The sequence below is a fragment of the Aquarana catesbeiana genome, linkage group LG06 (assembly GCF_042186555.1).
Source record: "Aquarana catesbeiana isolate 2022-GZ linkage group LG06, ASM4218655v1, whole genome shotgun sequence".
In the NCBI taxonomy this organism is placed as follows: domain Eukaryota; kingdom Metazoa; phylum Chordata; class Amphibia; order Anura; family Ranidae; genus Aquarana; species Aquarana catesbeiana.
In genome coordinates this window covers 86,304,569-86,318,714 of record NC_133329.1, presented here as the reverse complement: position 1 = coordinate 86,318,714, position 14,146 = coordinate 86,304,569, and the positions used below count along the sequence as shown (strand labels likewise).

At 43.1% G+C, this 14,146-nt stretch overlaps 1 protein-coding gene across 2 annotated transcripts in view; it reads right to left on the bottom strand.

Moving 5' to 3' along the window:
• Positions 1-3,281: 3,281 nt before the first annotated feature.
• LLGL1 (LLGL scribble cell polarity complex component 1) overlaps positions 3,282-14,146 on the bottom strand; it is a 134,385-nt gene continuing 123,520 nt past the window's right edge. For both annotated transcript variants that reach the window (XM_073636375.1, XM_073636376.1), the window contains exons 18-23: positions 13,417-13,681; positions 10,465-10,579; positions 10,267-10,352; positions 8,534-8,657; positions 5,838-5,940; positions 3,282-4,809 (exon numbers count right to left, since the gene is read on the bottom strand). In XM_073636375.1, coding sequence (XP_073492476.1) covers positions 5,865-5,940; positions 8,534-8,657; positions 10,267-10,352; positions 10,465-10,579; positions 13,417-13,681 — 666 coding nt within the window. In that variant the 3' untranslated portion in view covers positions 3,282-4,809; positions 5,838-5,864. The remainder of the gene's footprint in view (positions 4,810-5,837; positions 5,941-8,533; positions 8,658-10,266; positions 10,353-10,464; positions 10,580-13,416; positions 13,682-14,146) is intronic.

Below are 14,146 nucleotides of genomic sequence, written 5' to 3'. Positions count from 1 at the left end.
AACACCAACACACCTGGTAGAATGAGCCATCACTAAGAACAGTGGAACTTTGCCTTTCAGACTGTAAGACTGATATATAGGTGAAGGATCCAATGAGAAATTGTAGACTTCAAAGCTATATGACCCTTCAAGAACCCAGTACTGTAAAAGGAAGGAAGGCAGAGCAGACCTTGCAACAGTAAGTTTCATCTGATGTTCATATGTCTTGAGTACCACATCCTCCCAGGCTGGGCTGGAGTGATGGGGATCATAGGAATGCCTTCCAATCAAATCCTGGGGAGCAGACAAGGCCAAAGCTGCAATACTGAAAAGACAAAATCATGGAGAACAGATCCCTTATTGTCACCAAGCATCCAATTGACTATTTGCTTGTCCCATGCTGATAAGTCAGTTAGTAGGGCCTGGAATTGCCTCAAAAAGATAGCTATAGTTTTTCACAGAATCCGGGAAAGCCAAATCAAGGGGTTCATCAAAAGCAACTGCACCCAGGCTCTCAGGGCACTTGTTCTGGGGTAGGAACACTCGACTGATCTGTGTCCAGGTATAGTCTAAATATTACAACCTTTGGTTTGGGGCCAAGGCTGACTTCTAAAAATTCAGGACCTCTCCAGAGTCTGCACTGTTCAATTTACAACAAACTCCAGAAGTGGAGAATAATAGAAGCAAGTTGTCTAGATAAGCTATGACAGGAATACCCCGAGTGAGGCTTAGCACTTTAGTGAATACACTAGGAGCAGTCCACAGGCTGAACAGTAGAGCTACAAACTGAAAGTGGCAGTCTTCCACCACAAACTGCAGGATCCTTTGACGAGGGGAAGACTAATGTGCAGATAAACACGATCTAGCTGAATGCCAGGAAATTTCCCTGCCTGAGGAAGTAAGTCACTAATTCAATCTGAGACTTCTGCATTTAGAAACGTGGGTCTCTTGCGATCTAGAATGGGGCAAACACCACCCACTTGATTTCAGAACCATGAAGGAGATTGAAGTAGAAAACATGAAACCTTTTGCTTTATTGAGCGAATTGTTTTGGGGGAATTAACACCTTTTCCGGGTGATCCCGGTCTAGGTATTATAAATTCTTTAAAATGAGGATTGTACAGGGAAGGATTGGGGATGTGGTTGTGGCCACCAGGACCCAAAATCTCATTACCTTAGAAACAGAGTATTCAGGGAGCGATAGATTTAAATTGGTTCAGACCACATCTACAAGAAAACCCTGCTAGATGCTAGAGGACCAGATCTTGGGATTCATCAGCAGTAGATTTCCCAGAGGACAATCCCATCCTCCCAGTCTAGAGAATGTTCTTCCCCTTCCACATCCTCTGTAAAGAATGAGGGGGAAGGGGAATGTTTCCATTTGCAACCCAGACAGGATTCTGATGAGCTGATGCTGTAATCCAGCAATGGCAGCCAAGAATTCCTACCTTGACACAAATCAACTGGAAAAAGGTGCCCCAGAGGTAGTGAAAAGACCAGACAAATTGGGGGGGGGGGGGGGGGGGGGGGGGGGATGGATGGGGGGGGTCCAGACCACCAGGAACTGACCGATCTCCAGGGAAGATATTGTGGAATTATGGCTAGGTTCCTCTACAGTATGCATAATGAAAAAGGTATCTGGGAACCCTCCCCACCATGCCTACACACCCACACCCCTCTGCCATTGTTGTGACATGGCCCACCAGCAATAAATATTTTGACTCTCACTAAAAGAAACAGTCCAGAGCTAGCTGAGAGAACCACATGTAAGACACCTGTAATTATACCCCTTAATTTCTTGGGTAGGTTGTAACCTGGGCAAGCATGTACACCAACTGACTTGTATAATAAGCAGTGACCACTGGGAGCTTCAGTTCAGAGGGTACAAGGGAATCCCCAAAATGTCGGCCCTGCTAACTGCATCTCAGGGAGGAGGAGCAGAGCACTGGCAGAGCGTCCTACCCCTGTATCTTGGAGTTAGACTGTCCCAGTCCATCCCTAAACAACGCTTCAGCCTAGTGCTGCTCAGGGTGACTGGGACACGACTTCAAAAACAGAGCAAGTGCATGCACACTTAATATATAACCCACCCCCACCTTCCCTTATGTTTGTTGCACACAGGCTTCAGCTTTTATAAAAGAGCAGTGTGAACCGCAAGCTATGATAAGGCATTTGCAGGGCTTTCAACAAGCTTTGTTGAAGCTTATACAGTACCATTCAACTCCAGTTTGTAAATGAGGAACACAGAACCTAATGGGAATGTGGATTGCCACTTTTTGAAGTCTGCTAGCAGCTGACTTAAAGTGACAAATCATCAGCCATAATAGGATCGGTGTTCAACATTTCCAAACTGGAGTTGAATGGTACTGTAAAAGTTTCAAACAAAGCTTGTTGAAAGCCCTGCAAAATGCTTGAATGGAACTTTAGGCTTGCCGTGATTTGGGATCCCAAATCGCATGACATGTGAACTCCCATGTTAGTCAATTATGGCTATTTTAATTAGCACTACTGAAGTTGCTCTGACTTTAGAAAAGGTTTCTGTACTACTTCAAGGTGACCTCGATCCGACTTGTGCCCATTGACTTTAATGGAAGACGCCTGCAAGTCGGATCTTCATCTATTTTGATGTGATTTGGATCCGACATTACAGGAAGATTACCCAGGAATTCCCTGCGGTGTAGGAAGTTACCTGGAAAAGTTGCGACTTTCAGGTCGCAGTAGTGTGCCTTAAAAGCTTCAACAAAGCTTGTTAAAAGCTCTGCAAATGCTTTGTCAAAGCTTGCTGTTCACACTGCCCTTATACAAGCTGAAGCCCGTGTTAAACAGGCCATAAAGGAAGTCTTCCCCTCATCCCCTGTTCTGGTGACAAACATAAAAGACAACACACAAAAAAAAAGAAAAAAAACACAACAAGAAATCTCTTTGGGAATACAGAACATTTAAAACCTGGCAGAAGTTCGAACCCTTTCACACTATCCAAATCTTACAAAAAAAGTTTTAGCTGGAGCTGGGCTTTTAATAATTTTAGTCACAGACCCAGGAAAAAGTACGTAAGTCAGAGCTCCAAACCTGCATAGCCAGCCAACTAGCATTTTCCGGAAGGTTGCTCTATACTTGGCTCTGCACACATTTTTCTTTAATAAAAAAAAAAAAAAAAGGACTACACAGACAGCAATACAGAGCAATAACCCCAATCAGGCAGACTACAGATGATCTCGGATTGATTCCTGTGGCTTCCAGCACACACAGATTCAAAGTCTAATCCCTGTCTTATACGACAATTCCATAAAAGAAACAGGCAATATCTTTATTTTTTTTAATAAAACACTTTTATATCTAAACAAAATGCTAAACAAAAATAAACAAAAACAAAAAATGAAATAAGATTACAAACTAAACTGAAAAATAAAATCCATGTAAACTGGATCATTTAAAGGTAATCTTGTCCATGACAACAATATGGTTAGCAAAATCCTCCGGCTCAGGGGCTGGCACCCTTCAGTTCTCTGGCACTTCTTGTCCACCCGTCCCGGTACGCCCAAGTCCATAATACCATGGCGGGACGGTAACCCACACCGAAAGAGTCGTGAGCGACCTGAGCCTTCCTCGTCTCTCGGTCTACCTACCCCTTAATATAAACTGTAGTAGATTCACAGAAAAGCAGTACCAAAAATAGCCTCAGAAATGGAAGGCAAGGCATATAAAAATAGATCTAAGTCACGCAATGATCAGAGAGAAAAAAAAACAAAAATCTGTTTAACCCCTGAAATGCTGCTGGGATCAATAACTCACAGTCGTGTACAATTCGCAGTCCTTGGCTTTGACGGTTCTATTGTCGGCCCGGTGATGCACGGGCCGTAAATTCACATTCACGTTGATGTCACAGCTGGAATCTGATCAGACTTTGGTCGTTGAGAAGCGTGGCAATTGGGGAAGGAATGTTCTGAGGGATTGAAGCAGGCTCCCTTTACATGCTGTCAAACAAGAAGGTTATTGCTGGGTAAGAGGCCCTTTCTGTCATTAAATCACACGAACATCAGATGCAGAAAAAAAAAACAAAAAAAACGTTAATTGTGCAAGATATCTAGCCTTTTCTTTAAATGATTGCGGCGTTTAGAGCAGCAAATCCTATTTCAGAGAAAAAAAATTAAAAATAAAAAAGGTACTGTGTATAAAGAGTTGTAAATCCAAAATGGCTTCAGTCTGGCAGCCAGGGATCGCGGCATAACCCAAGACGAGTAACAGGGAGTCCGTGCTAAGGAGAAAGAATTAAAAAATCTCACAGAGCCTCTTAAATACTGTCGTATTGTCCAGTCATGAAATGTTACATTGGTCTTCTCCAGCAAGGGAAGGAATACACAGTCTATTTAAATGTAGAACGTATAGGGGTGCAAGGCCAGTTTGTTCCCCCCCTACTTTTTGGTCTGACTCCACTCTGGTGACTACATTGTATGCAGTGATGCAGGAATATTCGTGCAGTAAGGTTAACCCTCTTAAAAACGTTAGAGCTGAAGTATTTCAGAGGTGAAGCGTTTATACGGAACAAGCTGGATATTGTCTCATACTGTGAGGAAAGCGGTGATGCCCCTTCTCAAAGCACCTCAGGGATCAGGAGGGGTCATCAGTAAATCGGTAGCCATAAAACTTGGCTGAAGCTGCTTTGTCTGTTGTTGCTGATGTACTGGGGGAGCCAGACGTGATTGGATCATCAGCTGCCTTATGTCCTCTGATGGCAAAAATGTGTTTTGTAAAGTTTATTAATGGCATTGCTCAGAATCAATCATGCGTATTAATAAAAAAAGTGAGGATACAAAAAGGCCAAGGAAGAGCCTGTACAGGGGGAAAAAAAATAAATAAATATACAGATTAAAACATTTTGTAAGGTAGGTTTACACAATCTAAAACAGAAGTACGAATCCCATGATGCTGCTGTTCAATTATCTGCCACTAGATGATGCTAAAAGTCAAAATCTATAAAGTCTACTGATCCAAGGTCTTTGCACTATTATTATTAAAGGTACTTACTTATATAGCACCATCAATTTACATATACATTTTACATTCACATCAGTCCCTACCCTCAAGGAGCTTACAATCTAAGGTCCCTAACTCACATTCATATACTAGGGCCAATTTAGACAGGAGCCAATTAACCTACCAGCATGTCTTTGGAGTGTGGGAGAAAACCAGAGTACCCGGAGGAAACCCACACAGGCACAGGGAGAACATGCAAACTCCAAGCAGGTAGCGTCGTGGTTGGGATTCAAACCAGCGACCCTTTTTACTGCTAGGCGAGAGTGCTACCCACTACACCATTGTGCCAGCCGTGGCTAGATCAATGGTCTGCCAACCTTCCGCCCGTGGGAGTGATGTGGCCCCCTGCTTGCCTTTATCCTGCCCTTAGGGCACTATGCCTCCTACTGGCTCCAACAATGGGGCACTATGACTCCATAGATGGGGTAATAATCTTCCCACTGACACCAATGATGGGGTACTAATCTTCCCACTGACATCAATGATGGGGTACTAATCTTCCCACTGACACCAATGATGGGGTACTAATCTTCCCACCGACACCAATGATGGAGCACTATTCCTCCCACTGACACCCTTCCTATTAATACCAATACCTCATACTGCCCATAGGCTTTATGTGATTATTTCACCCACGGAATTTCCTATTCCCATTGGCCACAATCTGGCCCTCCTATAGTCTGAAGGACAGTAAACTGGCTCTTTGCTTGGAGACCCCTACACTAGATGTAGGAAAAACTTTGAATTTGCAAAATGAATCACATTATACAGTGCAAAATTACTATATCAACAACAGGTGAGTGCGTGCGCTTGTGTATACATACACGTGTGTGTCCCAAGGGCCGCTCATCTCATTTAATTAGTATCTCTGGTAATCGAGGCTCGTCTGCTGAATTCTTCATGTTTTTCTCAGATTCTTCATTGGATCTAGAAAGAACAATTGTAAAAGTGATACAAAAAGAAAAAGTCCCATGATTTGTTTGCCATGCTCTGCCACTGACTAGAGACTGCATGACTGGTCAGTAAGGGCGCTTTTCACTGGACAGCAGAATAGCAGCGGTTTGTCTTTGGGACCGGACATCCCCTGATTTCATGGCCAAGTCCAAAAGTAAGGTCCATGTCACTCTAGCAACTCAGTAGCAACTACAGATATCTCGGTTTATTTTATCTGGCATTTTGGAGCTGAATGCAGCTGCTGCTGATTACATCTGATTCTCTATGAAGCCCTGTAATGTAAGCTGTATTGTAGAACGTGAGTAGCCAATGACACTGACAATTCTGTATCTCCAAACATTTCAAAAAGCCAAATTGCTCAGTGACTGTGCCACAGACACAGACCTTTTATTGACTGCAACTCTTTTCCTAGTAACACAAAAGCCAAGGGGAGTCGTTCTGTAGCTGCTAAAAAATTGAGAGCCATTATTAAAAAAAAAAAAAAAAAATCACAATAATGGACTAAATTTTCTGATATTGCTAAGGAAAAGTGGTTTAGGAAAGACTTTTATCATTCATCTATTGAGAGTGTACTACTGTGCTTTATTTCGGTATGGAGCTCCAGTAGCTCGATGGTTGATCAGACTGCCCTTCAGAAAATTATTTATACCACACAGAAAATTGTAGGCTGCAAACTTGGCTGATATTTAGGCGTCCTGCTGTCTCTGTAGAGCAGAGATACTTGTGAATGATTCATCTTATCCTGGTCATCACTTATTTGAACTAATGCCATCAGGCAGGCGCCTCAGCAACATTAGGGGAGGACAAATAGATTTAGTCTAGAAATGCAAAAATTAAATCTAATAAATCAGTAAAGCTAGTTATGGGTTTTGTGTATTAACAGAAGATTGCAGTGTCTTAGTTTAATGTGTAAAGGTTTAATTTATTTTCTGCAGGAGTTTTTATTATAGATTAAAGTGTTCTGTTTATGTGTGTGTTTTTTTTTTAACATGCAATTTCGTAGTAAAAGTTATTCTGACAGCGACAATAAAGGCCTTCTATTCTCAGATTGGCAGTGGGACAATGGCATAAAACAAAACCAGAGCAGGTCACAGAAGAGACATTAACATCGAACAATAAAAGGTAACAGCAGACTTCTATAGTGTCCGCTGCTAGGCAGGACGTTTAATTTTTAACCTTTTCGCTGCCAGAGCCGTTTGCATTTTTTGCACACACAAAAAAAAAAAAAAAAAAAAAAAACACCTTTTAGCCGTGAAGATTATGTAATGCCTCCAAACATATTTTCCAAAAGCAAATACCCTAGAGCAGGGATATGCAATTAGCGGACCTCCAGCTGTTGCAGAACTACAAATCCCATGGCGCATAGCAAGACTCTGACAGCCACAAGCATGACACCCAGAGGCAGAAGCATGATGGGACTTGTAGTTTTGCAACAGCTGGAGGTCCGCTAATTGCAGATCCCTGCCCTAGAGTATAAAATAGTGGTAGTTTCACATATAATAGGTCATATGAGATTACCGCAAAGGTTTCAAAAAAATGTCAGAAAAAAACAAACAAAAAAAAAAAATTAAAAAAAACACTAAAGTGAATTTTAGGGCAAACGCAAATTGTCCAAATTTTTTTTGGTAATACAAAGAGAAAAAAAAAAAAAAAAAAAAAGATACACACAACATGCCAAACCTTAAATCTGTGTGTGCCCGTGAAATGGCGTCAAACTTCAGTACCCTGTATTTTCTATAGGCAATGCATGAAAAAGTCCCCTATAGGTATCAGGTTGGTGTTACAGAGGGGGTCTTGTGCTAGAATTATTGCTCTCACTCCAGTGTGTGCGGTGATGGAACATGTGTATCGCAATCAATGTTTTCATAGGCACCCCTGACGCATGCGTTTACATTTGTGAGTGCGTATATGTGGAGGTTGGGGGGCCTCAATTTTTTTGGGGGGGGGGGGGGATTTTATGTGCTTCAGTGTAACTTAATTTCTTTGCAAAAAATTTTTTTTAACATAACTTTTTTCCCCATCACATAAGGCAGTGGTTCTCATCCTCAGTCCTCAAGTAACCCCAACAGGCCATGTTTGCAGGTTTTCCTTTATCTTGCACAGGTGCTTTAAATCAGAGTCAATGGCTTGGTATTTTGGACAGCTATTTTATCGAAGAGAAATTTCCAACACATTGCCTGTTGGGGGTACTCGAGGACTGAGGTTGAGAACCACTATCATAGGGGACATAAAGTTCCCTATGTGATGTTTTTTAGGTGACAGGTTGTCTTTAATGAGACATGCAGGGTCTAAAAGTCCCTGCATGTCTTCTCTGGGCTCCACTGAATGTTTTGCAATGCAACACCGAGAGAATGACCCGGAAGTGATGTCATGGACATCGCTTTCTGGGTCACAGTCGCCCCCCCCCCCCCCCCCCACGATGTACATTTGCCACTTTTATATTTTTACTAACCAAGTCCCATTTTTCACACTTCCTTTACAAAGCAGTGCATGAGTCAAAATAAAAAACCACACAAAATAGGTTAGTTTAAAATGGCGTGCATAGACACCATTGTGGGCAGCTCACCCCAGCATATCCCTGACATCCTCCACAGTGATGTCCCCGGTAGTATCCAATGTAGTGTCTGTAATGTTCAGGGGGGAGTCCAGGGGGTTGGGTGAAAAGGCAGCTATGTGCTCACATGTATTTCCTGCAAAAAGAGAGAATTATACTCACGTTAATTCAGTCTTTTACATTGCCCACACCAATCAGAATAATTTACACTTTTTGTTTTACATCCCAACAATTTCTTTGTTGTACATCCCAGGACACAAGGTATAAATATCCATTAAAGTGGGAGTAAACTCCCATCTCTGACTTGTACCTATAGCTAAGCATATAATAAGGTTTACCTATAGGTACTGTAAATAACTCCTAAACTAGCGCCATGTAGGAGATATTTATTGTATATGCAGCCAATGACGTCATCAGCGCATACGCTCTGAAGCAACAGCCATCCTGTTTCATAAACGGTGGCTCCCCTGCGCATGCGTGGTAGTGACGTCATCGCAGCTCTGGCCATTCACACAGCCGGAGTCTGTAGACCAGGAAGGAAGACCGGGTGAAGATGGAAGTGGCTTCTAGCCGAAACAGCACATCGCTGGAATGCTTCATTTTCAGGTACGTTTTACATAATGTGCTAGTATGTGATGCATACTAGCACATACGACATTACCTTTCAGGTTAGAGAAAAAAAAAAAAAAAAAAAAAATCACCCATCGGTTTACTAATGCTTTAATAGGGGGCTATGCTGCCACCTTCAGGTGACTGGACAGAGGCAAAAAAAGGACATCCCTTCCTCCTTCCAGGCATAGCTTCAGTTTTTAGCTACGATCTTAGACCCAAGGAAGGGGGGTCATATAGCTTCCACTCTACCATTTCTCGTTGAATCTGGCTGCTTACTTCTCAAGCTTAGGGTCTAAAGGGCAAAATTCTAGCATTTGCGATGACGGCTCATTCTAGAAGAAGTGCTGGCGCCTCCTGGGCAATGAGATGCCAGGCTCCGGTGGTGCAAGTTTGTAAGTCTGATTACTTTTGTCTCCGGTTCATACGTTTACTGCAGGAGGGTTTCCTGAAATTATCTTTAAAAGTAATGGAACTGGATAGATATGGAATTGGAATTCTAAAACCGTTATGTTACCATGACTGTTAACTGAAATGACAAATACTGTAAATAAGCTTTTTTTGTTCAACCCCCAAAAAAACACAAAAAACCACACACATCAAAAGGATCCAATGTTAGTACAGCGATCTCCCCCGCTGAACTGTTGTGTTCTGAAAGGGGTGCGGGCCCCCCTGTCAGAACACTCCAATCAGCGCTCTCAGCCATTGGCTGAGAGCGCTGATTGGGAGCCGGTTGGTTGCTGGTTTTCCAGCGTGCTCGTCCAGCAGACTTCTGTTGGACTGGCTGGCATACACACGGGTCGAATGTCGGCTGGATTTTATTGAACCGGCCAAACGTCGGCTGGCATTCAGCCCATGTGTGGGGCTTTACAGATAGTTGAAAAGATCAATTGTGTGAGTGGGAACTTGGAGCCAGAAATTGCTCATAGTTCAAGGAACCTAAACAACCTCTGGAGGAACCCTGGTTGAGAAACCCTGCTTTAACGTGTTTTGTTGGTGATGTACCTCGTTAACGTCCCATGGGCAGTTAAATCCTTTCACATTGAATGAGGGATGGAGGTACATCACTTTGCAGCAATGCAACATCCCATCTCCAAATTTCTGTACAGCAACATTGTACCCGCAGCCTCCCTTACCTTCAGTAACTGGCTGGTTTCCATCACACTCTCGGGGGATGTGAGTGCCATTGGCTTGGTTGCTTTTTGATAAAGTGTCTTTATTGCTGCAATATAGTATATAACACAATAAATGTTAGAGTAGAGTAAATATATAGTGATGCAAAGTATTCAGACTAACTTAACACAGGATGTCTAGACGGAAAACAAGCACCTCACCTGAGGTACCCAGGATCATGGGGCCTATCAAACTCTACCAAACACACCGGTTCTGTGATGTTCTTGGCACTGAGTGAAAACCGTTCAAATTCTGATGGGGAGATTAGGTAAAACCCTGCAAGGAAGAGGTATAAAAAGGTCTTTCCATGTTTTACTGTTTGTAAGGTTTTATATTCTAAGTCAGTGGTGGTAAACATGAAAATGATAGAAGGACTCAAATGTGGCCCCAACACTTCCAGAAGGTCACACAACAGCAGCTCATTTTCATACTACTTTTTTTTTTGCCACATATCGTAATGCACACTGAAGAATTTGGGAGTACAATAAGTTCTAGCATTGATGTAAGTAAGTAACTGAAATAAAACCCCCCAGCATTTTTGTCAGGGGACAAATTAACCTCCAATATTGGTGTCAGTAGACACAATGATGACCCCCAGCTTTGGTGTCACTGGACACAATAATAACCTCAATAATTGATGTTCATGGATGCAATATTAGACCCCAGCACTGGTATCAGCATTGTTAAAACCCCTCACCTTCCACACCCAAACATTGGTGGTCATGGCAGTGAAATTTAACCCCCTCACTGGCACCCATGGTGAGGATTAGGCCAGTGAAAGTTATCACCCTTACCCAAGCACACCAAAGGTGAGGGTTACGGCAGTAAAAGTTAATCCCAGATCCTCCCCATCCTTCAAGTGTTAAGCCCTATACACATGGGCCAAATATCAGCCGAAATCAGACGGTACAGTAGAAAGCAGCCGACATTCAGCCCGTGCATAGAGTTACCGTATATACTCGAGTATAAGTCGTTCCAAATATAAGTCGAGGCCCTAATTTACTACAAAAAAAAAAAAATGGGAAAAACTTATTGACCCGAGTATAAGACGAGGGTGAGAAATGCACAGCTACTGTAAGTGGAAAAGAGGGTCAACAATGCCCATTTGCAGCATCACTGTGCCCATTTGCATGCCTCACTGTGCCCATTTGCAGCCATAGGTCCCCTGAACTTCAAACTCTGTAGTTAGGGGTTCCTAGATGCCCCCTAGCTGCAGCCAAAATTTGGGGTCTCTGAACCCAAAGGGTCCTGAAATGACATTGCTGCAGATGGACACAGTTGACCAAATTTGGGGCCCCGTATCTCAGGGCCACTTAGTGCTAGGAACCCCAAATTTGGTGTGCAAACCCAGTGGAACTAGCACCATAAAATTTCCAAAGCTGGGGTTTCTAGCACCAAGTGGCCCCGAGATACAGGGCCCCAAAAATCAGTTCAGAAAATGTCAAGCACTTTTCTGCAGCAGAGAATGACATTTTCTGAACCGGTTTTGGGGCCCCGTATCTCAGGACCACTTGGTGCTAGGAACTCCAGCTTTGGATATGTTATGGTACCAGTTCCACTGGGTTTGCACACCAAATTTGGGGTTCCTAGCACCAAGTGGCCCTGAGATATGGGGCCCCAAAGTCGGTTCAGAAAATGTCAAGCACTTTTCTTCAGCAGAGAATGGCATTTTCCGAACCGATTTTGGGGCCCTGTATCTCGGGGCCACTTAGTGCTAGGAACTTCATCTGGATATGTTGTGGAACCAGTTCCACTGGGTTTGCACACCAAATTTGGGGTTCCTAGCCCAAGTGGCCCTGAGATATGGTGCCCCAAAGTCGATTCGGAAAATGAAATTTTTTGCTGCAGAAAAGTGCTTGACTCAAGTATAAGTCAAGGGGGGCACTTTCAGCACAAAAAAATGTGCTGAAAAATTCGACTTATACTCAAGTATATACGGTACTTGTCCAAAATAAGCTAATCACAGGACCGGCTTCTGTCAAACGAGCATGCTGAAAAACCAGCAGCCTATCGGCATCTGATGGCTGCGAGCTCAGACGGGGGTGGGGGGTGGGGGGGTCAGAACACAATAGCACAGCAGGGAGTACTAACTGTACTAACATTGCATATTAAATGAAAAACTTAACGTGTGTACGAGGCATTAATAGATCTTTCAAGTTTTAGTGCGCCTCGATTCAGAGACTCTCTGTCCTTTGAGTGCTAGTATGCCATTGTTCCAAAAGCTTTTGCATCCTTCAAATGTTAGTGTGCTATTGTTTCAAGACTTCCAATTCTTCAATTGTTAGTGTGTCATTGTTCCCTGACTACAATTCTTCCAAGTGTTAAGCTGGCCATACATGGATCGAAATTCAGCCAGGACCAGCCAAATTTCAATCCATGTATGGGCAGGCTGGATAACACAAGTTGATTGATTGACTTGTGTACAACTAGCCTGTTGGAAAATTGGCTCTTGATCAGCATTTGTGGGGCTGATCAGTGTATTCTGACAGTGGGGGAAGTCTTCCCGCTGTGAGAATACAATAGCGGAGCAGGAGGGATTCCTCCATCCACACTGGGGGAGATTTCATAAAACTGGAGCACTCAGAATCTGCTGCGGCTGTGCATATTAGCCAATCAGCTTCTAACTTGAGCTTTTTCAAATAAGCTTTGACAATAAAACCTGGAAGCAGATTGGTTTCTATGCAGAGCTGCACCAGATTCTGCACTCTCCAGTTTCAGAACCCCCCCCCCCTCCACTGAGAATGCAAATAGAGAAATCAAGTCTTTTCTTCAACCTGCTGGTTGAGCAAAAAAAATAAAATAAAAAATGACTCATGTATGGTCAGCCTTGGCGTGCCATTGTTCCAAGACATTCCTCATCCCTCAGGTGTTGGGGCTTGTTCATACCATGTTGACCAAGCTACATTTTTCTGCACAGTTCTACTACACAGCTTGCAGAACAAGCCCCTTGTGTGCAATTGTTCAAAGACTCTCCTCATACTTCAAGTGGGCCTTTGACCTCAGATACTCCCCTTCCCTTAAATGTTCATTCTGTCATTGTTCCTGGAATCCTACGGATCCAAGTGTCTGTGCACTATTGTTATGGGATTTCCATTAGCTCAGCTTAGTCTCACCTTGCCCATACTTTGTGAACACACATGACGCAATGCCGCTGATGTCCTCCTTGCGAATGCAGTCATAGCGCACCTGCGGCCGTAGCCCGGGAACACTGAACACATGAATATCTCCCAGGTTGGTGAGACACGCCAGGCAGTTCTCTGAATAATCATCAGATGCAGAGCTGGTGAAATTTACAAGTGCCACTTTCCTCACTCGGCAGCCTTCATGGGCGGTCAGCTTAAATTTTGTTTTGGCACCAACCTTGGGCAAAGTGAAAACCTGAATAGACAGAAAGAAAAAAAAGTTTTACCATCTGTAAAATCTTAAATAAAACGTTGCAGGTCATCTTATTGATCTACAGTTACATCAAACACACATACTGAAAATTCCAGCTTCTTGTCACGTGACTAAGTTATTCCATCTCCGTGAGATAGCATGGAGCTCTGTACATTCACACAGCTCAGCAATTGGTGTTCCCAGAATACCAGATTACAGGAAACTGTAAGCAGCAGGGTGGTCCAGCACTACAGTTACTGCTGGATGAAAAAGCAAACCTGAGCGGGCTCCATTTCCTTCACGCATTTGAAAGTTTCATTTTCAGTTTTGTCGGGAGCACATCATTTCTTGAAAGATACATGGAAATGCTTTTATATTAGCCACTTCCTTCACAATCCCTGTATATAAAACACTCTGGCTGAACATTTTTCAAAAGACCACCCCTACCCATTGTTTCAGAACAGCAGA